The sequence below is a fragment of the Diabrotica undecimpunctata genome, chromosome 5, assembly GCF_040954645.1.
Source record: "Diabrotica undecimpunctata isolate CICGRU chromosome 5, icDiaUnde3, whole genome shotgun sequence".
NCBI lineage: Eukaryota > Metazoa > Arthropoda > Insecta > Coleoptera > Chrysomelidae > Diabrotica > Diabrotica undecimpunctata.
In genome coordinates this window covers 69,661,747-69,686,081 of record NC_092807.1, presented here as the reverse complement: position 1 = coordinate 69,686,081, position 24,335 = coordinate 69,661,747, and the positions used below count along the sequence as shown (strand labels likewise).

The window sequence follows — 24,335 nt, the reverse complement described above, 5'->3', positions numbered from 1 at the left end:
AGAGGTTATCAAAGATCACAAAGAAGACAGTAGGACAGTACCAATGTGGATTCACAGAAGGAAGATCTACAATAGATGCAATACACACAATAAAACAAATTAATAATGGAAAAAGCAAACGAGTATAAATTAGAATTGGAAATGTTATTCATAGACTTCAAACAGGCATTTGATTCAATTAAAAGGAACGGATTAATGATAGCACTTAAAAAATTAAAAATTCCACATAAACACAGAAAATTAATAGAAATGACAATGAGAACTACAAAAATAAGCATAAAGACACAAAGAGGAGAGACAGAGGAATTCATTATAAATAAAGGGATGAAACAAGGAGATGCCTTATCAACAACGCTATTTAATCTAGCATTAGAATATGTACTACGAAATATAAATAAAGGAAATCTCAGAACAAGAGGTGGTCAAATAATTGCATATGCAGACGATATTGCTATTATTGCAAAGAACAGAAAAATAATGAAAGAAATGCTAGAAGAAATAAGAGAGAAAGGGGAGGTAATGGGGCTAAGATTAAATCAAGAAAAGACAAAAATATTAAGATTAGGGAAAAAACCAATGAAAGAAAAAATCAAAATAGGAAGTTCTGAGTTTGAAGAAGTAGAATACTTCAAATACCTAGGAGTTACAATAAGTAAATCCGGAGAAAGGAAATCCGAAATAAAAGAAAAAATATTAGCAGCGAATAAAGCTTATTTTGCAAACAAAACATTACTTAAAAGCAAAACACTGACTAAAAAAAGTAAGATGGGCATTTATAACACCATAATTAGGCCAATATTATTATATACAGGAGAAACAATGACGATGGTTAAAAAAGATGAAGAAGACTTAAGAATAGCAGAGAGAAAGATTATGAGAACCATACTAGGACCAATCAGAACAGAGCAAAATGAATATAGAAGCAGAACAAATGCAGAAACATTTGGCGAGCAGGCGATGAGGCAGTGACATACGCAATGATAGAATGGAATCCAGGAGAAAAAAGAGAAGGAGAAGACCGAGATCAAAGTGGCTGCAAGAAGTTGAAGAAGACCTCCAAAGGGCAGAAGTCAGAGAATAGAGAGGAAGAACTAGACAGGAAAAAATGGAGAGATATTGTCAAGAAGATAAGATAAACAAAAAAGACTGATCCACTTAAGAAATCGGATCTAGAAAGCATTTACTAAATTAATTAAATTAATTAATAAATTAATCTAAAGCAAAATTTACTTATCAAACAATATAATAATATGAAAATAAGACACAAATTAGTTCAAACGCAAAACACAATAAATATCGACTTCAGATGACTTTACACCGGCAAGACATAAAGCTTGTATAAAAACAAAAGTTCAACAATAATATCGGTTATCAATGGTGACTATTGCAAATTGCAAGTTATGAGATAATAAATATATATTTTAAAATAACTCAGTACTGACTGAGTCATCTATTTTATAATAGAAAAATAATTTAGATATATGCTTACATATGTGTCTTTATACAAATATCCACTTCGCAAGGGCTTAAAAAATTTGATGGGTAAAATTTAACCGGCGGCCGTATTCCAGACGAGTGCGTAAAAAATTACCAGTAAGGCGCGCCTGTGTCTGAGACTTGTGTGTACTTGTGGTGTTTAGTTACTGTTTATTTATACTGTATAGTATTTTTTTTTGTAAAACTGAAAGTTTTTATTTGCCATTGTATATCTGGTTTTGTACCTTTTTCAAAGTGCGCTGTGCAATTGCTTGTTGCAATAGTGACAATGAAGATAAAATCTTTAGGTGTCATACATTTCCTAAAGATAGTGTGACCAGAAAACTGTGGATTATATCTTGTTGTAGATAGGATAATTTTAATTGTAATACTGCAAGAATTTGTTCTAAACATTTTAAAACTGAAGATTACCAAAGAAATCTACAACAGGAACTTTTAAATTACGTTTCTAAAAAGGGTTTAAATTCAAACCTGAGGCAGTACCTAGTCTTTATTTACCAGAGAGTCCAAAAAGTATGTTGAGCAGCTTCTTACTACTTCGAGGTCAACGACGTAATTCTAAATCTTTATTTTTATTAATTATTGGCCACGAAACCTTAAATGGTTCTTTCATATCGATTTGTTAAGTAAGAAACTAGCCTCAGCCTGGTATGCAATTTGCAATAAGAACTGTTTCGGAGGAAATCAATTTAGCATCTTCCAAAATACATATTTTTCTTTGTTAAATCATGTTATCATTATTAAAATATATAATTTTATCATTAATATAAACAATACCAAGATAATTTTATGGGTGAATATTACAAAAGATGTCATTTAAAATTTTGTGCAATATTGTGTGACCTCACTACTCTCATATTCGATGGCCAGCTAGCTTATTCGATATAAATAAAATTGACTTTATCATTATTTATTTTGATTTTGTGTTTAGTTCAGTAGGTATATACGTACAAATTTTGTGTACCTTCATTACCACATTTTTGTATATTTTTAAACATCTGAAATATCGAACTCTGGAGTATAAGTTAATTAACCTGTACCTACGTGTAATAAAAGATAATTAAAACTTGTTTTATAAAGGATATCTATGTTAACAAAATAAGTGTACAGTCTGCCCCAAACCCTTCTTTCAGTGCCTCACTAATTTTGACGTCATATAGGATTTTAAGAATGTCGAGAATTATTGCATGACATTTTAGTTAAATCTGACAGTTGAAGGATCGTAATCGGCTAAATGTGAAAAGGTTATTTTTTGAAAATGTGGAGTAAAAACTTTAAGAATTCAATTTTTTTTTTAATTTACATATTAGAGGTTAGAGGATTCAAAATATACTTAGAGAAAGCCTTGACTACATGGAAAAGAAAATGCGAAGGCATGGGAGTACCGGTACGGAACGAATACCTATATACGTTAAGCTTTGCAGATGATCAAGTAGTGATTGCACAAGACCAAGACGACCTCAGCTACATGATGAAGAAACTACAAGAAGAATATACCAAGGCTGGCCTAGATATTAACCTCGCGAAAACAGAGTACCTATCTATCTACAAGTGAAGAAGACATAGAAGATCTACAGATTGATGACAACGTAACAATCAAAGGAAAGGATAAATTCAAATACCTGGGGTTTATAATCACGAAAAAGGCAACAACAGGAAAGAAATTACACAAAGATTAGGACAAACAGGAACAGCAATCCGACAACTTAACTCAGTATGGTGGGATAGACACCTAAATATGAAGACAAAAACGCAGATTTATAAAACATTAGTGCGAAGTATTATGACATATGGGGCTGAAAATTGGATCATAAACAAGAAAACCAGCAATAAGATAGTAGCAACAGAGATGGAATGCCTGCGAAGATGCTTCAGAGTAACAAGAATGGATATGAGAAGTAATGACGAAATAAAGCAAAGAACATCAATAGAAACAGACATACTAACATATATAGAACAAACAAGACTAAAGTGGTATGGACATGTAAGAAGAACTAGCGACAGCAGATGGATAAAGAGAATAACCAAATGAAGCCCCATAGTAAGGAGGAAAAGAGGACGACCCCGAAAATCCTGGAGGAACGAAGTAGACGACGCCATGAGTAAGAGAGGACTAAACGATGGAGAATGGAACAACAGAGAGAGATGGAACGGCAGTTTGTCATAATTCCTATTCTATACATTCCAAGGAAAGTGCTTAATTAGCTAAGATTTATTTATGGATTTATTATTATTTATTACAAACACTATGGCTAAAATGTATAGTATTTAAACTACTATACTAAATTCATTTAACAGAAAAGTAGCCGTCAACAAATGCATGTACAGAACACGCGAAACCTGATATTTATATAATTGTACAGGGTTGTATTAAGATTCTAGCAGTCTATAACATCTAAATTGGAAATGAATTAATTTATAATTTTTAGGATTACTGTTAAAATAATATTAATCAATGATTAATCTTCCAAAGAAGTATACTTTAATATTAGTTTTTGTAAACTGTCATTCACACATCATTGGATAATTGTTATATTAATCAAAAGGCAAAAAATAGAAAGTTGTTTTTATACATTTTACGCTTTAAGACCAATATTTGGAAATAAGTAATAATATTATCATTAATGATATAAAAAAGGGACCTCTTCTTGTGTAAAAGTTAGGGAAAATACTTATACATATATTATTGGGTAGATAGACATACATTTAACATTACATTAACATTAAAAAATAAAATTTATTAAGTCGACGTTTCGATTTCGATTTAACATTTATTTGTGTCAGCAGAAACGAATGTATATTTAGAAGAATTGTGACGTCACTATTTTTGACTTTGATGCCGGTTATGTCGAAGATGGTTCGACATATCAAAATGCCGTTTTCAGATTTTGATTCAGGAGACAAAACTATATATGAATCCATTGATAGATCGTCCCCAATATTGCATAGGCGACAACGCACAAAGGAACATACTTTGCGGATGTAAAACGAAAGGTTTTCTTTGAATATGATGAAAAAACTTTTTACTATTACATATAAGTAATATCCAATTACGAAAAATAAGTACTGGAAAACTACATAGGTACAATGAGTAAAATGGGTTACAGTTTTTCATTTTTAAAATATTTTATTTTGTTTATGTAATTTCTAATAATTTCGTATCTTTTATTTATCATTGCTACTCATTTCCACATCAAAAGCTAGATCCATCTTCAACCGGATGGGGGCCTTCTTCAAGAGCCACAACCTCTCTCTTGCTATAAAAGTAAGAATGCTGCGATGCTACGTCTAATCTGTTCTTTTTTATGGCGTTGAATCGTGGACCTTGAACGAAGATATGTGCAGAAAATTGGAAGCATTTGAGATGTGGCTGTATCGGAGAATACTTAAAATCCCGTGGACTGACCGAGTCACCAATGAGGAGGTCCTCAGAAGAATGAAGAAGAACCGAGAGGTACTGACCACCATAAAATCTCGAAAGTTACAGTACTTTGAACACATTATGCGAAATGAATCCAGATATGCCCTTCTATAAGCCATCCTGCTAGGAAAAATATTTGGACAAAGGGGTCCAGGAATTACATGATGGATTTTTCAGACCTGTCGAGAGTCCATCCAAAAATGCTTGTCTTGATAAGGTGACTGACTTATCAATCCATGTTTTTCATTTAGTATGACCGGCGTTAATCCAAGTCTCATCTAAATAATATATTTTACGATTGCCATTTCTATAATCTTTTATCTGTCTTAAAAATTCTCTTCTCCAGATTACAAGGTCATCTCTGTCTGTAAGCATACTGTTCCTGCCACGTTTTTCAAATTTGAATTGAAGTTTTTTCAAAAGCTTGTAAAAAGTAGTACGTTTGAAATCAGGTAGATTGTGGGAATCTCATTTCTAAAAAAGAATTGATGCACTATTCTTCTTTTCGTTCTTTCTTTTCGTAAGAGTTCTTTTCGTTGTCACCTCGTCGCAGTGTTCCCAAACGTAAAAAAATAAAATCGGTAGATTGTGGAGTAAAATCGGTAGATCCTTCAAAATATAATATTTTGTTTAAATTTCATAATGTTTTGCAATTCGTTTATTTAAGAAAAAATAAAATATGTTTATTCATTTAAATCTAAAAAAATAATAAAATGAGAACCGAGATACTGAATATAAAACGAGAACATTGTGACTAGGAATCGAATTATCGAATACTTATCCGAGAACCGAAAACTCGAGTATAAAACCCTTTTACAAGGAAAACAACAAACAGACTACCGAGTTTTTTCATGAGGTGCACTCGGAAGCTTAGATTAACTATGCGTTGTTCCGGTTTTAAGTGACCGGGAACTTAACAAATTCCCAGAACCAAGCGGTCGGGATCACAATGGATTTGGATTCATTTATTGTATTATTAGCTTTTATGACATCATGTACATTGTAAAGTACCGCTTAGGTATCATTTAAGAATAAATTTTGGAATGTTTTCACACGGTTTCGTGAATACACAAAAATGCTCAATGCAAATTACACGTATCGCAAGAAAAATTGTTTTGACTCTTACATATTTCTTCTCAAATTTAAGAATAAGTAAAAATTTCTATCTGAATATAAAAGTCGGTAGAATTTAAGTCTTTGTCGGTAGATCGGTAGAAAAACGTCGAAATCGGTAGATCTACCGATTTATCGGTAGGTTTGGGAGCACTGCCTCGTCGTGTGATCGTGTTCTGACGGCCATCAGCTGCTCTCATCTCCTCTTCTTTTCTCCGTCGACATTCCCCCACTTCGGTAGCACAGTCAACGCATGTGTGGCTGGAGGTTAACTGTCAATCTGCCACAGGGCTCCCCTCCAGTGAGGAACCTGCTGGTTTCGAACGGCAATGTTGACTTGTGTTGCTCATCAGACGGTTGGCATATGCATGTTCTTCCTGCACCTGTTGGGCCGCTAGAATATATGCTGGTTTGAGTCGGTCCATGGAAATTCGCTGAGGAACATTTTGGACATCCACAGTTAAAAACTTATCACTTCGTTCTAACACTCTAAACGGGCCGGCATATGGAGGTGTAACAGGAGGCTTCACTTTATCGGTCCGCACAAACACATGACTCGTAGTCTGTAGATCCGGATGGACAAAGGCAGTGCGGGCTGAGTGGTTGCTCGTCGGTACATGACGCAATGCTCCCATGGTCTCACGTAGTCGTTGGACAAAACTATGCTCGTCGGGTGTAACAGCACTAGGGTGTTTCGAAGGCTTAGCATGACCAGAGGAAGGGCTTCAACCATCGAGCAAAAAGACAAAAGAGGGAATGTAAAGGTAGTGGGGGCAAAAATATTGTTAGACAGGAAGTGCCATCTTGAGAGGCCACATTAAACAAGGAAAGAGAGACTCTTTCCTTGTTTAAGAAATCAAATTTAGTTGGGTTATGTTATTGCTGATGTTATTGTTTATCCCAACTGTCACATTAAAGATTATTTGTATTTTCTATTGAAGTTTTTTAACAATTGTTTTACATTTTAGACTATTATTGTTATTATTTAATTAAAAATTTATTGCGTTCTAGTGTTAAAAAAAAGTATTTTAAGTGTATTATGTATTATTATTATGTAATATTAATATTATGTAATATAACAAATAAATAGATAAATTAGAACCCTTACACCACTGTATTATTATTGTGAAGTGTCATGAAATTTAAATTTGGCGCATTCGCATTTCCGGATACGTCCACCATCAGAGGCCACTTTTTTGGTCTCCTTTTCATAACGATTAGATTCCCTCTTTTGTCTTTTTGCTCGATGGCTTCAACCCACGATACTGTGTCCGCAGTGATGAGAGCAGCCTTGAGCGTTCGGTGGAAACGTTCAATACATCCGTTTGACTGTGGGTGGTAGGCAGTAGTTTTAATATGTTGTACACCTAGCGATCCATTGAGCTGGCGAAACAACTGGCTCTCAAATTGCCTACCTCGGTCCGTTGTTATGGTTGCTGGCACGCCAAACCGGGATATCCATCCCTCAAGGAGCTTCTGTGCGACAACTTCGGTTGTAATCTCCGAGGTAGGTATGGCCTCTGGCCATCTTGTGAAACGGTCGATGATTGTGAGCAGGTATCAAAAGTTCTGATTTGCTGGAAGTGGATGTGGGGAAGTGTCACAGGTGTAACAGTGTGACGTCCAATTTTGGCTCGTTGACATTGGATGCACTCTCGTGACCACTGATTGACTTGGCCATTCATGTTATGCCACACAAAACGTTCAGCAATCATTCGTAATGTAGCAGCATGCCCTGGGTGGGACTGCGTGTGGAACTTCAGGAAAACATCTCTTTGGAACACAGCTGGCACATAAACTCGTATACGACCATCTGGACTGAACAATAAATAGGCCGCTGGCTATCTGGTAGAATTATGCGTTGAAGTTGTAAGGAACTGGCAGGATCGTTCAGGGTCTGTTGAAGACCCTCATCTGTAGTCTGAGCTTCTGATAGCCGGTCATAGTCAATAGTAATGGGTGTTGTGATAGCGTCCACTTCAGGTCGTGAGAGACAATCGGCAACGATATTGGCTGCGCCCTGTATATGTCGAATATCGGTCGAGAATTGGCCAATAAATTCTAGTTGACGTATCTGTCGTGGAGACTGCCGCTCATGTCGCTGTTGGAAGGCAAACGTTAAAGGCTTGTGATCAGTATAAATGGTAAACGGCATACCCTCAAGAAAATGGCGGAAGTGATGTATGCCACTGAATATGGCAAGCAACTCTCGGTAATAAGTGCTGTAGTTTCGCTCCGTCCTAGAAGGCTTTCGAGAGAAGAAAGCGATGGGCTGTAGGTGTTCACCTATAAGCTGTTGCAAAACACCGCCAATGGCAGCATCTGAGGCATCAACTGACATGTTCAATTGGTGAAAGCTGCTGCGTCTGCTGGTGTTAATGTTAGTTCTTGCTGCTTTTTTTTGCTGAGACAATAACTCCGTTAGTGGCATTAGCTCATTGGCAGCATTAGGTAACCAACGTCTGTAGAAATTGAACATACTCATAAATCGTCGTAGCTGTCGATAGGTCGTAGGTTGTGGAAACTTACGAATCGCGCTAACTTTAGCCGGTAATGGACGAACGCCAGTTCCAGATACAGTGGCACCCAGGAAGTTTTCTTCACGTTTACGGAATTTTGATTTATTCCTGTTGATTTGGAGTCCATTTGCTTCCAGAATCCGAAGTACTGATGCCAGGTGTTGCTCATGCTCAGTCTCAGTCTCAGAGGCAACCAAAATATCGTCAACGTATACAGTTCATCCCAAACCCTTCTTTCAGTGCGTCATAGTTGATTGAATTCTCTCTAACGCATTAAGCTAGAAGTGACAGAAAAAAACGTAAGTCTGTGATTATTATACATAGAACTTAGAAAATTATGTATCGTTCACGGGTATTTGCATATTAAAGCGAATTCTACTTACCGATATATAATTGGTTGGAGTTTAGAATGCGCTAAATAGATATCCAATCAATAATGCGCATAAATATAATTTGACGCAGATGGTCTCAATAGTGACAGTACTATGACAATGTCAACTGATAAAATGATAATTGTCATTCCAGATTAGTATTTTCAGACATTTTACAGTGAAAATTTAATTTTGTATTTATTGTCATAAAAATATTTTAAATATGCCGAGATATACCGAGAAAGAAAAAAGCCTAATATTAAAATTATTAAATTATTTTCAATTAGAAGATATTCATATGTATTAAAACGGTTCTTTTTAGAACCACATTTTATTAAAATATAAGATATAATTGATGCCAGCCACATATCACCTGTAATCATTGATTTTAATGAATCAGGTTTTGAATCGGATTGTGGATTGTTTGAAATATAATATTCATTTTTGTTATTCATAAAAAAAGAAGGGAAACTTACATTCGGTATCTTGTTTTTTAACTAAACTCCATTAACACTATTTCATCTGCATACAGAAACTGGTAGATTAACTCAAAAATCGACTGCTTCACTATTTAAACTATTTACATAAACTTACATTCGGTATCTTCTTTTTTAACTAAACTCCATTAACACTATTTCATCTGCATACCGAAACTGGTAGATTAACTCAAAAATCAACTGCTTTACTATTTAAACTGTCCATTGTTTTTTTACCTAAACTTCATAACACTCTTTCATTTGCACACCCAATCTAGTAGAATAACTCACTATTTAAACTATTTTCACGATTTTATGATAAATCTTCACAAAATTAAACTAATGGCTGCCACAGAAACTTTCCGAAAATTACTTATCCGAATATGACTGATTTCAATCGATGCTATTTTATCACAGGAATGTTTGCTTTGATGCCTTGCAATTGCCAGTAAATTTTTTTATCTCGCAGTCAACTCTTAAAAGATTCTATAGGAGGAAGCGTTATTTAAAATAAACAAACATTCCAATTCCATAGTGTTTGTAATAAATAATAATAAATCCATAAATAAATCTTAGCTAATTAAGCACTTTCTTTGGAATGTATAGAATAGCAATTTTTTATACAGGACGGGACCTCTAATATGTAAAGTAAAAAAAAATTCACATTTCACATCTTAAAAAAATAATCTTTTCACATTTAGCCGATTACAATCCTGCAACTGTCAGATTTAACTAAAATGTCATGCAATAATTCTCGACATTCTTAAAATCCTATATGACGTCAAAATTAGTGACGCACTGAAAGAAGAGTTTGGGACAGACTGTACATACACATATGAGCATTCTCGAAATAGGTGATCGAAGTATCTCTGGAACGTCTGGGCAGCATTTCGCAAACCGAACGGCATTCGGAGGAACTCGTACAGCCCAAAGGGGGTTATTACAGCCGTCTTTTGGACATCCTTCGGGTGGACTGGAATTTGGTAAAAAGCACGTACCAAGTCGATGCAAGAGAAAATTTTCTTACTATGTAGCTGGTTAGCAAAATCCTGGATGTGCGGTATAGGGTAGCGATCTGGTTTCGCCATGGCATTTAAACGGCGGAAGTCTCCACAGGTACGCCATCGTCCATTGGACTTCTGAACTGTGAAGCGGACTGGCCCAAGATGACTTTGATGGTCGGATAATGCCTGCCTGCATCAGCTCGTTGAATTCTGCTCGTGCAGTTTGAAGACGGTCTGGTGGAAGTCTTCGTGGTTTAGAAAAAACTGGTGTACCTCGAGTCTCAATATAGTGATGGACTCTTCCAGTATCCTCTGGTATAGCAACAGTTTGACGATCATAAGAATGGGCAGTGGATAAGCCTACCTCTGGCACCCTAACACGACGAGACACACAGGTAATACTTGGACTCACTAGTCGTTTGTTTCTCATGTCTACACTAATGCCGTGGTACGTCAGAAAATCGGCTCCTAGTATGGGTGTGGTGACATCTGCGACTACAAATGTCCATGTTACAGGTTGGCCTAGACCAAGGTTTAGTGTGAGCTGTTTCTGACCATATGTTTGGATGCACGATTCTTCTTCTTCTCGTGCCACTCCTAGCGGAGATTGGAAATCATCATGGCCACTGCGACTTTGTTAGCAGCGCGCCTAAAAAGTTCAATCGAGCTACACCCGAATCATTCACGTAGATTACGAAGCCACGATATTTTTCTTCTTCCCACACTTCTTTTGCCCTTAATTTTGCCCTGCATGATATTTCTTAAAAGTTCGTACTTTTCACCTCTCACAATGTGCCCCAAGTATTCCATCTTTCTAGTTTTTATCTCATTTAGAATTTCGCATCTTTTGTCTAAAGTTTGGAGTACTTGCGTGTTAGTGACGCGGTCCATCCATGATATTCTGAGAATGCGCCTATAGCACCACATCTCGAAAGCTTCGATGTTTTTTGTGGTCAACTGTTTTAGTGTCCAAGCCTCTACTCCATACAACAGGGTAGAAAAGACATAACACCGCAGCATTCGTATTCGTAACTTTATATTGATATCACGATTGCAAAAGAGTTTGCGCATTCTATTAAAGACTGATCTAGCGATTTCTATTCTACATCTAATCTCTTTTGTTTGATCAGTATCGTCTGTGATCCAAGCACCTAGATATTTATAACAGGACACACGCTCAATCGTTGTATTGTCTATTACAAGATTAGCTCTGATGTTCTTTGATTTCGTGATTACCATAAATTTAGTTTTTTTCAAATTAATTTTCAAGCCGTAACTGTTACAGTATATATTGAGACTTTGAACGAGATGTTGTAGTTCTACTAGCGTTCCCGTTAGGAGAACCGTATAGTCAGCATACCTTATATTGTTTATCGTCTCACCATTTATTATCAGACCAAGATCTTCTTCCTCGAGTGCTTGTTCACAAATAGCTTCACTATACAGATTAAATAAAAGTGGCGACAAGATGCATCCCTGCCGGACTCCTCGACGGATTTGAATTTCTTCTGTTAACCTACCGTCAACCTTCACATTTGCTGTTTGATTCCAATATAGGTTGCATATAATTCGAATATCTCGGCTGTCTATATTTTTCTTTATTAGAATTTGTCTTAGTGGTTCATGTTGTACTTTGTCAAAGGCCTTTTCGAAATCAATAAAGCAGGTGTAAATTTCTTGGTTCATGTCTAAGCATCTCTGTGAGAGAACGTTCATTGCAAACAGAGCCTCCCTTGTACCCAGCCCTTTTCTGAATCCCATCTGAGTGTTACTGATGTCTACGTCTAATTTCCTATAGATCCTATTATGGATTATTTTCAGGAACAGTTTTAGAGCATGACTCATCAAAGCTATCGTACGATATTCGCTGCATTCCCTTGTATTTGCCTTTTTTGGCAGTAGTATAAAGGTCGAACGGAGACATTCCCTAGGTATTATTCCAGTTCTATATATTGTGTTAAATAGATCCAGGAGTATTTTAATAGATTCATCGTCCATAAGTTTGAGCAGTTCTACGGGAATTTCATCAGGACCGGGGGCCTTACCACTTTTCGCTTGTTTGATTGCATAATCTATTTCTTCTCTGATTATATCAGGCCCTGTATCATCTGTATATTCGTTTGAGATCGGTGGCAGAATAAAGGCATACAGTGCTGGGCTGAGTCGCAGTGCAGATTTTACGTGGAAGCACACTTAGGTCTGCCCCTGTATCAATAAGAAACTGAAGTTGGAGAGCACTATCTACATTTCTTTGCTTGTGCACCAAATCTTCGATGGTAGTAACACTGTTCATCAGATGATGACTTGGTACTCTTGACCATTTGAATCTGTTGCCCTTCTTCAGCTACAGTTAATCTGTTGGATAAAGCATTCACTTGGTCACTCAATACAGCCACTGTTTTGTTTAAGGTAGAGCTTTCGGTAACAACCATGACTGGAAAACTGGAACACCGGAGGTACGTATCGGCTTTCTTAGCAAGTTTTTCTAGGTCTGCATCAAGAATAGATATAACGCTTCGAACTGAACGTGGTAGGCGATCCAACCAAAAATTTTTGAGAACTTGCGTACTAATGCTATCCATTGTCAAAGCTTGCATTCGATGGAGTAGTTGAGTGGGTTTTAGGTCACCCAGAGTGAGTTCCATCAACCGGTGGATCTTTTCATCTGAGCTGGTGCCATACCTGTCGAGAAGTCGAGTTTTTAGTTGTATATAGGCATTGCCAGCAGTGGGATTCTTTACTATGTCTGCAACTTCTATAAGTACTTCACTGTTTAAACTAGCAACAGTATGGTCGAATTTACAGTTGTCAGTTGTGATTTTGACTTGTCGAAACTGCGATTCTAGCCGGAGACACCATAGTTCTGGTTCAGTGCGCCAAAACTCTGGCGCTTTAATGCCTACCCGTGCAATTAATGAGTGATCATCGCCTTCGCACGGTGTAATATTTATATTGTTTGGCATTATTTGGTCGGTGTTTGTCATAGTTGTGTATAAAACGTTGTACTTACAGTTTTTTTTCTCGGGGTCACCAATGTGGCCTGTTTGCGGGAAGCAAAAGTAGTCGGGGCACACTTTAAACTGTTTTATTGATTTATTAACAATAAACTGACGGCCATCAGCTGCTCTCATCTCCTTTTCTTTTCTCCGTCGACGTCCCCTCAGTCTCGGTAGCACAGTCTACCCATGTGTGGCTGGAGGTTAACTCAAAGAATATAGACGCTTATAAGAATATAAGACGCTAAGCGTCTATATCACAGATCACCTAACCTCGTCTATATCACCTGTAATGAAATGCAAAACCTTTATAAACTAGGTTTTAATGTTTGTTTGAATGAATAACATGACAATTACATATGACATTAACTAAAACTAAGATGACAAATGACAAACACAGTTCACAGACCACAGGACATTCACCCCAACTTTATTTTTGAACAAAGTCTTTAAGGTAAGCAGGAGTGTTTCTTTCCCTGGTACCTCTTCTAGTAAGACTGTCTTTATTTTCTTCCTTTAAAACACTTTCAATATTACCTTGATCTTCCAGAACGTTAACAGGAGAAATATTTGGATTTTCCTCACATATACTCAATCTAGGGCTTGGTGGATCTTTGATAAACTGTTCATTAGAAACCGCAGATTCCGATCCAGTAACACAGTCCAGTAGAGATGCATCTCCTCGTGGTGCAAGTTGTCTTTACCATCTACACGTCTAACAACAGCATAGTTTCGCTACTGTTGTTTCTTTACCATCTTCACGTCTAACAACAGCATAGTTTCGATTTGCTTCAATTAGCTGTACTTCTTCAACGAGGGGTTCATATTTGGACTGCCTCACATTTTTTTTTCATAAATACTTTTCCGGGGTTATCAACCATGAAGGAAGCGTAGCTCAATTTATAGCTTTTCTGGAATGATGAAACATTCGCTCATGATGGGTACTGTTTGTAGATGTACACAAAAGAGAACGAATTGAATGAAGAGCTATCTCAACTACTTCTTCCCACTGTTCAGTTTTTAAATGTTTAGATTTTAAAGCAAGAGAAATAATTTTCCATATAATTCCATTATATCTTTCTGTCTGGCCATTGCCTTTAGGATTATAAGATGTTCGGCTTGTAGGTATTCCTTGTGAATGGAGAAATGTTTTGACTTCTTGAGACATAAATGCCCCCCCTTGATCTGAATGGATATAACTAGGCATTCCAAATAAAGAGAATAAGTTTGTAAGACACTTCACAACAGTTTTCGCTGAAACATCTTGACATGGATATACAAAGGGGAATCGAGAATATTCGTCAACAATTGTTAGGATATATTTGTTATGAGATCTAGATGGAAGCGGTCCTTTAAAATCCAGAGACAATCTTTCAAAAGGCGAAGTAGCTTTAATTAATCTCCCTTGAGTTTTCAAAAACTTTGGTTTTATTTCTGCACAGATAGGACAGCTATTGGTCATTTCACGGACTTCATCAATAGTATATGGTAAGTTACGTGTCTTTATCCAATGGACCATTCTGGTGATTCCTGGATGACACAAGGATTGATGTAGTTCAAATAGACTTGGCCGAGGATTTATTGAACTTCTCACTCGTGAAAAAGTATCTGGCACTACATTCTCAACTCCTGGTCGGTAAGTACTGAATATCGAAACTGTAGCATGATAATTCAAGACGCCTTCTGATAATCTTCTCATTTTTTATCTTACTAGTGTGGCGCATATTGAACATAAAAGAGACAGACTTTTGATCAGTTATAAGTCGAAAATGTTTACCTATCAAGAAATGTCTCCATTTTCTAAGAGCTTCCACTATTGCATAAGCTTCTTTTTCCACTGATGAATGATGTCTTTCACTTTTTGATAAGGTTCTTGAAAAGAAAGCAACAGGTCTTCCTCCTTGGCTAAGAGAAGCAGCAATACAAAAATCTGAAGCATCAGATTCAACGATAAAAGGAATCTTGTCATCAATCGTAGTAACGGCTGAAGAAATAATTTCAGATTTAAGAATTTGGAAAGCTTCAGCTGCTTGTTCTATTAAAGGAAAAGTATTGCATGTGACTAGTTTTTGTATCTTTTCTGAAAATTGTGGGATAAATTTGGAATAATGTGCAAACATTCCGACAGCTCTCTTTAGTGATTGTGAATCGTTTGGTAAGGGTAACTTCTTTAATGGTTCAAGTCTTTCAGGATCAGGTTTTAAGGTCCAATTTTCTATTTGATAACCCAAAAGTTTGATTGAATTTAGTGTATAAGAACTTTTATTTTGATTTATTGTTAGATTGTATTTCTTCGCTACTTCCATAAATTTATTAAGATTTTCATTATGTTGTTGTTGATTTAATCCACAAACCGTAATGTCATCAAGATATGCATATACACCTTTTAAATGTTCGGATTTAATAATACCATCGATAACCCTTTGAAAACAAGCCACTCCGTTGGTTACCCCAAAAGGAATCCGGCAAAATTGGTATAGTTGGCCGTTGGCTTCAAAAGCAGTGTATATTTTCTCTTCATTTTTGATTGGAATTTGATGGTATGCATTTTTAAGATCAATACTACTGAAGACAGAATATCTTGCTACTTTTCTAACAATATCTTCAACATCTGGGAGAGGATAGGCATCTAAGTAAGTAAATTTATTAATCGTTTGTGAATAATCTACCACCATTCGCTTTTTGTGTGTTTCACTTTTTGTAATAAGTACTTGTGCACGCCAAGGAGAGTTGCTTTCTTCTATGATTCCATTCAATAGCAGATACTGTATCTCGTCAGATATGAATTTCTTATCTTCAGTTGAAAATTTTCTTGATTTAGTTGCCCTCGGTTTGCAATCATTTGATAGATTGGAGAATAATTTGGGTGGCTCTATATTTAAGTATGCCAAACTACAAATGTTATCTATACGATCAATAACTAAAGGCATTTTTGAGCCAGCAAAAGTGATTTCTAGAGAAGAATGTTGTTTAAGCAAGTCATGACCTATAACTACATCAGCACATAAATCTTGAATTATTGATAATTTGACATTTTTATAGGAATGTTCGTTTATTTCTAAATTAACAAAGCAGTGTTCTGAGATAGTCGTTCTGAGTGCTGTTGAAGCCATTATTATGCTTGCATGACTTCTAAATGTTTTCACGTTTATAGACAATGCATAATTCTTACTGATATATGACTCAGAACTACCTGTGTCTATTAAACTTTCAGTTGTATTTCCATTCACCTTTATCTCAGTAACACTTTTAGATAAGCATTGAGGGTCAGCAGCAAGATTTCTAACATTGGAACTAGATGTAGGAGTAGCTAAAACAGCAGCTGATACTGAATTGGGCATCTGAAGCCTACATACCTTGGAAAAATGTCCTTTCCAAGGTATGTAGGCTTCAGATGCCCAATTCAGTATCAGCTGCTGTTTTAGCTACTACTACATCTAGTTCCAATGTTAGAAATCTTGCTGCTGACCCTCAAAACTTTCGAGCATTTCTTACAAACGTTGTCTCTAGCAGGGCATAGGCTACGAGGATGCCTTTCAGTTGATCCACAAAAGTAACATTTCCAACTTTTCACAGCAGCAGAAGTATAATTAGTGTGCTCTCTGGTTTCGGAAGAAATTGCATTAATAATTTTTACAGGAGTTTTAAAGGAGACTTTAAGTAAAATGGATATGACGCACAGTAGTAAGCAGGCTTGGAATATGATCAAAAAACTTAATGGTGATCCCACAGAGATGAAAGAGCTATGTACAATAACACCAAATCAGATAGCCCACCAACTGCTTCTGAATGGCAAAACAAACAATCGTTGCAAAACGCCAAAGATTATAAGAACTCAAGACCAGGAAACAACTCTCTTGCGAAACTCATTTACCATCGAAGAGCTCAAAAATGGTATTGACTGTATGAAAAATGGAAAATCACCTGGAGTGGACGAAATCCTAACAGAGCAGATAAAACACCTCGGGCAAAAAGCGAGGCAATGGGTGCTCGATCTATTTAACATCTGTCGCTCTACCTACCAGATTCCAAAACTGTGGCGTAAATCAAAAGTAGTAGCCCTTTTAAAACCTGGGAAAGACCCTGAACTACCGAGTAGCTACCGTCCGATATCCCTGCTATGCCATTTGTATAAATTGTATGAACGTCTCATTTTAAACCGCATCCAGGAAAAATTAGATGCAAAATTAATCCCACAACAAGCAGGCTTCAGACCAGGTAAATCATGCACAGGCCAAGTGCTGAACCTAACAGAATACATAGAGGAGGGATTTGAGCAGAAAGACATAGTGGGAGTAGCCTTGATAGACCTCACAGCGGCCTGCTAACTAAGATCTATAACACTGTGCTTGACTACGACCTGGTAAATATCATTAGATCACTGTTGTGTAATAGACGTTTCTACGTTTTGCTAAATGGAAAGAAGAGCAGATGGAGAACCCAAAAAAATGGCCTACCTCAAGGAAGCGTTCTGGCGCCGTCCTTATTTAACATCTATACCAACGACCAACCAATGCACCCTCAGACTGAGAGTTTTGTCTACGCTGATGACCTTGGTATAGCCGTAAAGGGGAAAACACTCACACAAGTAGAGTCGACAATGGAAGAGGCTTTAAACATGATGTCAACTTACTACAAACAAAACTCATTAAAGCCAAACCCTACTAAAACCCAAGTATGTGCATTCCATCTCAACAACCAACTAGCGCATATAAAGCTGAATGTTTCTTGGGAGGGACAACGCTTGAAACATATTGATAAGCCCAAATATCTTGGAGTAGTACTAGACCGGTCACTAACGTATAAATTCCACTGCCAGAACACAAGACAAAAGGTTTCTACGAGAAACAACCTTCTCCGGAAACTTGTAGGGAGCAAGTGGGGTGCAAACCCCCAGGTCTTGAAGACAACAGCTGAGGCCTTATGTTTCTCAACAGGGGAATATGCTTGTCCCGTCTGGGGTAGATCTAGACACGCCCAACAAGTCACCACGGCGTTAAATGAAACATGCAGAATAATTACCGGTTGTATGAAGCCTACCCCCCTACCCCTACTGTACCGGGTAGCTGGATTCTCATCACCAGATGACCGTAGATGCGCCTCACAATATGTGGAGAAGTTCAGGCAAACTTTCGATGAAAGGCACCAATTATACGGGTTTGACGAACCACCAGGAATCAGCCGACTTAAATCAAGGAAAAGGTTTATGAGAAATGTCAGCGTCGAACCACCCGAACTGTTCCCCCTACATCCAGAACGACCTAATGGAATGAACCTGGACTGGAGAACCTGGCGGACACTGAATCGCATACGCACAGGTGTTGCCCCTGTAAAACAGAACCTCATTAAATGGGGCATCAAGACAGACAGCGACGCACTTTGTGAATGTGGGGAAATACAGAACATGGAGCACCTGAGAGTATGCAGACTTTGCCCATCACAGTGCACCCTCGATGATTTATGGCTCGCAAATACAAAGGATGTAGACGTAGCCCGATATTGGGCAGAAAAACTGTAGTCGGATACAGACACGAAAAAGTAAAGTAAGTACAGGAGTTGTATAAGCCTCAGAGTGTTTTGAAGCTGACTCCAGAGACTGGGCTTTCACTATGGCATCTTGCAGAGTAATAGTGTTGTTTTCTAGTAAACGTTGTCTTATGTCATTAGAAAGAATGCCATTAATAAAAGAGTCTCTTATATAATCTTCTCTATTTTGGTCTGCAGAAACGGCTAGAAAATTACAATCTTTGGAAAGCACTTTAAGATGTTGAACGTATTGACCTATATTTTCACCAGTTTGTTGTTTTTTTGTCATTAGGATATGTCTGGCAAAAATTTCATTTTTGAGTTTAACAAAAGCTGCTTCGAGAATACTTTTGGCTTCAGAATAATTTCTACAATCAGAGATGAGTTCATAGATATTGTTGCTCACGTAATTTACCAGTAGTTTGAATTTCTCCTCCTCTGAAACATCAATCACAGAGGAAATAAAGTTTTCAAAGGTAGCTTTCCAATGCATCCATTCTTGAGACGATCTAGGAGAGTTAGGATCTGCATCGAATCTGTCTGGTCGTAGTAGCTTATCCATATTTGATATTTCTTGTATATTAAATTGTAATGAAATGCAAAACCTTTATAAACTAGGTTTTAATATACAAGAAATTAGCATTGTTTTGTTTGAATGAATAACATGACAATGACATCTGACATTAACTAAAACTAAGATGACAAATGACAAACACAGTTCACAGACCACAGGACATCACCCACCAACCAATCACGCCAAACTTAGGTTGTGTGGTATAATCTCGATGGGTATAATTCCATGGTACAATGAATACAGATTTCCTATACTACATTCAAATGTTGCGGGAATAAGCGTTCTTGACTACGTCATGCGCGAAAGCGAACCGATTTTGGAACAATATGTATCATACCTTGTGTATAATTCATTGTATCATGGTCTTATTCCATAGTATATACAAAGAATATAGATATTCTTTGGTATATACTATCAAAGAAGATAGACGCTTAAGCGTCTATATTCTTTGATACTATATACGTCTTTCACAGATCCGATATCCGATGACACGAAATACGAAATTTTTTGTACGAAAATATTTAATTGTGGATTTTCACAGGTCCGATATCCGACGGTACGATGATACGATATAAATTTCAGCGAATTTCATTGGTTGAAAAATGACAGGTGGGATTTTCGTACGAAATTAAAAGTCATCGGAAGTTAAAAATATTTTAACTTTTGCACGAAAATCGGATGAATTTTGACATTGTTGACATTCTAACTTGAACCTTAACCCTTAATCTTATTTTTGTGGAGTGTGTATGTTTACTATTTGAAATATATTTAAAATGGAACAATGACCTAATCATTATATAAATGCAATGAAATAAAGTGTTGCTCGGTGCCAGCACATTTATTAGCGACCCTAATTTGAGACATATTTTTATAAAACAAACTTATATATTACTACTAACCTTTTAATTATATCATATTAGTGTGTAATATTTAGTAATTTTTATTAGAACATTGGATTATAATGAAATATTTGTTGATATCAACAAAATAATAAATTTTGCTCATATAACCTGTTTGATTTATTATGGCTTTTTGCATTGAAGTTTGACAGCGACTGTGCGAGGTTGCCAATTTTTGTGATAGGTTTGTTTCAGTTTTTAAATATTTTAAATGATATTTATTTAAACAAATCAAAATATCTCTGGATGAAATTTATAAATTGTCAAAACAAGTTTAATTTATGTTTTGGTTTTATTCCTGAAAAATGGAAGTGAATTCTATTGTTGACATAAATAATATAACACAAAAAAGCGATACTGAATTAATTCAATATTTACAAAATATTGGATTACTTAAAGAACAATTTAAATGTAAAGTTAGACAATGTCGACGTCCATGTGTAGTGAGACAGAAAAATGGGTATAAATTAAACCATGGTTTTTGGTGCGGCAAATGCAAAAAAATGTATTCCGTATGTACAGGTACATTTTTTGAAGGATTGAGAGTACCAGTCAGGACTCTATTTTATGTAATGTGGCTTTGGGCAAGTCAGACGCCAGTTAAAAGTGCCGCAGAAATAATTAATTTGGAAAAACGATCTGTTATACAGATATATCGGTATTTGAGAGATGTGGTTTCTTGGAAACTTTTACAAGAGGAAGAACCATTTTTATTGGGTAAAATAACAATACAAAATATTAACATTTAGTTACTTTTCACATTCTTATTATTGCAGGTGGAGAAGGACACACAGTTCAAATTGATGAAAGTGTTGTAACAAAACGAAAATATAACCGTGGTAGAATAATTAAAGAACAATGGGTTTTGGGAATGTACGATATAGTTTTAAAAAGGGGGTACATAACATATGTAGAAAGTAGGAAAGGAGAGGTATTAGTGGAGATTATTAAAAAACACGTCCGGGAAGGTAGTGAAATTTGGACAGACCAGTGGAAGGGATATTCCAACTTAAAAAATTTAGGGTATATTCACAAAACTGTGAATCACTCTAAATTTTTTAAAGATCCACTAACAGTATATATATAATTTATATATATATATATATATATATATATATATATATATATATATATATATATATATATATATATATATATATATATATTTATCTTAAATTAGTTTTGGTTTCTATATTTTTATCTCGTATATTTTTATCTTAATAATATACACCGATTAATATAGTTTACCTTAATTATTTTTATTTAGGTGAGGATAGGTTGAGTTCCCTTCCTGGGGTGTGAGATGACCTACCGACGTCCTACGGACGTCGGTAGGTCATCTCACACCCCAGGAAGGGAACTCGTATATTTTTATCTTAATAATATACACCGATTAATATATTTTATCTTAATTATATTTATTTAGGTGAGGATAGGTTGAGTTCCCTTCCTGGGGTGTGAGATGACCTACCGACGTCCGTAGGACGTCGGTAGGTCATCTCACACCCCAGGAAGGGAACTCGTATATTTTTATCTTAATAATATACACCGATTAATATATTTTATCTTAATTATATTTATTTAGGTGAGGATAGGTTGAGTTCCCTTCCTGGGGTGTGAGATGACCTACCGACGTCCGTAGGACGTCGGTAGGTCATCTCACACCCCAGGAAGGGAACTCGTATATTTTTATCTTAATAATATACACCGATTAATATATTTTATCTTAATTATATTTATTTAGGTGAGGATAGGTTGAGTTCCCTTCCTGGGGTGTGAGATGACCTACCGACGTCCTACGGACGTCGGTAGGTCATCTCACACCCCAGGAAGGGAACTCGTATATTTTTATCTTAATAATATACACCGATTAATATATTTTATCTTAATTATATTTATTTAGGTGAGGATAGGTTGAGTTCCCTTCCTGGGGTGTGAGATGACCTACCGACGTCCGTAGGACGTCGGTAGGTCATCTCACACCTCAGGAAGGGAACTCGTATATTTTTATCTTAATAATACACACCGATTAATATATTTTATCTTAATTAGTTTCGTTTAGTTTAGGATAGATTGAGTTCCATTTTGGGGCTATGAGATGACCTACCGACGTTTGTAGATCACCATCGGTCTGCTAAACATAACAAGACGTTCAATATATATTTTTTAACATTTTCCACGATTTTCCATATCGACCTTGCACAGGTAAACTATTAGTCTATTGCATATAGTTCCAATTGTTGTATATTTACCACTGAAGCTAGTATAAAAACGTAAAGTGTTCCTCATTTAAAAATGAATCGTTAATATATTACTTAATTGTTAATTTTTTTATAATAACACCGCACATTTAAGTTCTTTAGTAATAAGAAAAATTACAGGAACTACGCTCGGAGATCAAAAGATAAGTGTTGAAATTAGAAGAAAACGTAACGTACAGTGTATAAATAAATGAACACAAAATTGAAAAAAAACATGGAATAACAACATAAGCAGAATGGAGGAGACCAGTGCCATCAAAATAGCAAGAGATAAGTGGAATGACAGCCTTCCATAGAGGTATTAATCCGCCAATGAACATGCAGAATTGCTTATAAAGAGGAATAAGAAGAATTTCAGTTCTTTAAAATATAAGAAACTAATTTTTTTCTTTAAAAATTTTGTTTAATAATTTTAGTAATTTCTAAAATTTGTTAAATATAATACAGAATTTATTGATCATTTTTATTTTTCATTATTATCTAGTATTTATGTTCAATTGCTGCATTTAGATTATCATTATATTCTAAAATAGTATTTATATAAGTCGATGAGCAGAGTAATAAGTGTTTATGCACGTATATTACGTAAAAAGAAGTATTCCCTTCAAAAAATATATCATAAAATTTAAATTATAGAGAATATTTGTGATACTATACATTTTTATAGATTTGGAAACGTCGCAGTCAACTCTCAATATGGCCGCCCAAAAAGTGTGAAATTTTCAATTTTCAAAGTCATTTTTTATTTAAACAAATGGAAATTCCGCAAATTTTTTTTTTGTAAATAGCTTAAAATAATGTATATTTTCAAGATTTACAAAAATTTTTCACGGAATTGGGTGGCTGATAAATGTGCCGGAACCGGAAGAACCATTTTTATTGGGTAAAATAACAATACAAAATATTAACATTTAGTTACTTTTCACATTCTTATTATTGCAGGTGGAGAAGGACACACAGTTCAAATTGATGAAAGTGTTGTAACAAAACGAAAATATAACCGTGGTAGAATAATTAAAGAACAATGGGTTTTGGGAATGTACGATATAGTTTTAAAAAGGGGGTACATAACATATGTAGAAAGTAGGAAAGGAGAGGTATTAGTGGAGATTATTAAAAAACACGTCCGGGAAGGTAGTGAAATTTGGACAGACCAGTGGAAGGGATATTCCAACTTAAAAAATTTAGGGTATATTCACAAAACTGTGAATCACTCTAAATTTTTTAAAGATCCACTAACAGTATATATATAATTTATATATATATATATATATATATATATATATATATATATATATATATATATATATATATATATATATATATATATATATATATATATATATATATATATTTATCTTAAATTAGTTTTGGTTTCTATATTTTTATCTCGTATATTTTTATCTTAATAATATACACCGATTAATATAGTTTACCTTAATTATTTTTATTTAGGTGAGGATAGGTTGAGTTCCCTTCCTGGGGTGTGAGATGACCTACCGACGTCCTACGGACGTCGGTAGGTCATCTCACACCCCAGGAAGGGAACTCGTATATTTTTATCTTAATAATATACACCGATTAATATATTTTATCTTAATTATATTTATTTAGGTGAGGATAGGTTGAGTTCCCTTCCTGGGGTGTGAGATGACCTACCGACGTCCGTAGGACGTCG

General features: G+C 35.6%; 2 protein-coding genes across 2 annotated transcripts; both read right to left on the bottom strand.

The window, feature by feature from the left end:
- Nucleotides 1–12,638: 12,638 nt before the first annotated feature.
- Nucleotides 12,639–13,385, bottom strand: LOC140442248 (uncharacterized). Its single transcript, XM_072533324.1, has one exon. It carries the CDS (start codon nt 13,383–13,385, stop codon nt 12,639–12,641), a length of 747 nt encoding a protein of 248 aa, XP_072389425.1.
- A 442-nt stretch (nt 13,386–13,827) lies between these two features.
- LOC140442247 (uncharacterized) lies at nt 13,828–19,485 on the bottom strand. The gene is made up of 4 exons (XM_072533323.1): nt 18,949–19,485; nt 15,808–16,810; nt 15,175–15,612; nt 13,828–14,075 (listed from the first exon to the last, which is right to left on the bottom strand). The coding sequence occupies exons 1-4, from the start codon at nt 19,483–19,485 to the stop codon at nt 13,828–13,830; spliced, it is 2,226 nt and encodes a 741-aa protein (XP_072389424.1).
- Between the last annotated feature and the right edge of the window lie 4,850 nt (nt 19,486–24,335).

Coding starts and splice junctions, on each gene's coding strand:
- LOC140442248 (XM_072533324.1), bottom strand. CDS start 13,385: ATGACAAACACCGACCAAATAATGCCAAACAATATAAATATTACACCG.
- LOC140442247 (XM_072533323.1), bottom strand. CDS start 19,485: ATGGATAAGCTACTACGACCAGACAGATTCGATGCAGATCCTAACTCT. Junction 16,811..18,948: donor CTGAGGCTTATACAACTCCT/GTACTTACTTTA, acceptor CTAAAACAGCAG/CTGATACTGAATTGGGCATC. Junction 15,613..15,807: donor TTTTCAAAGGGTTATCGATG/GTATTATTAAAT, acceptor GTTATCAAATAG/AAAATTGGACCTTAAAACCT.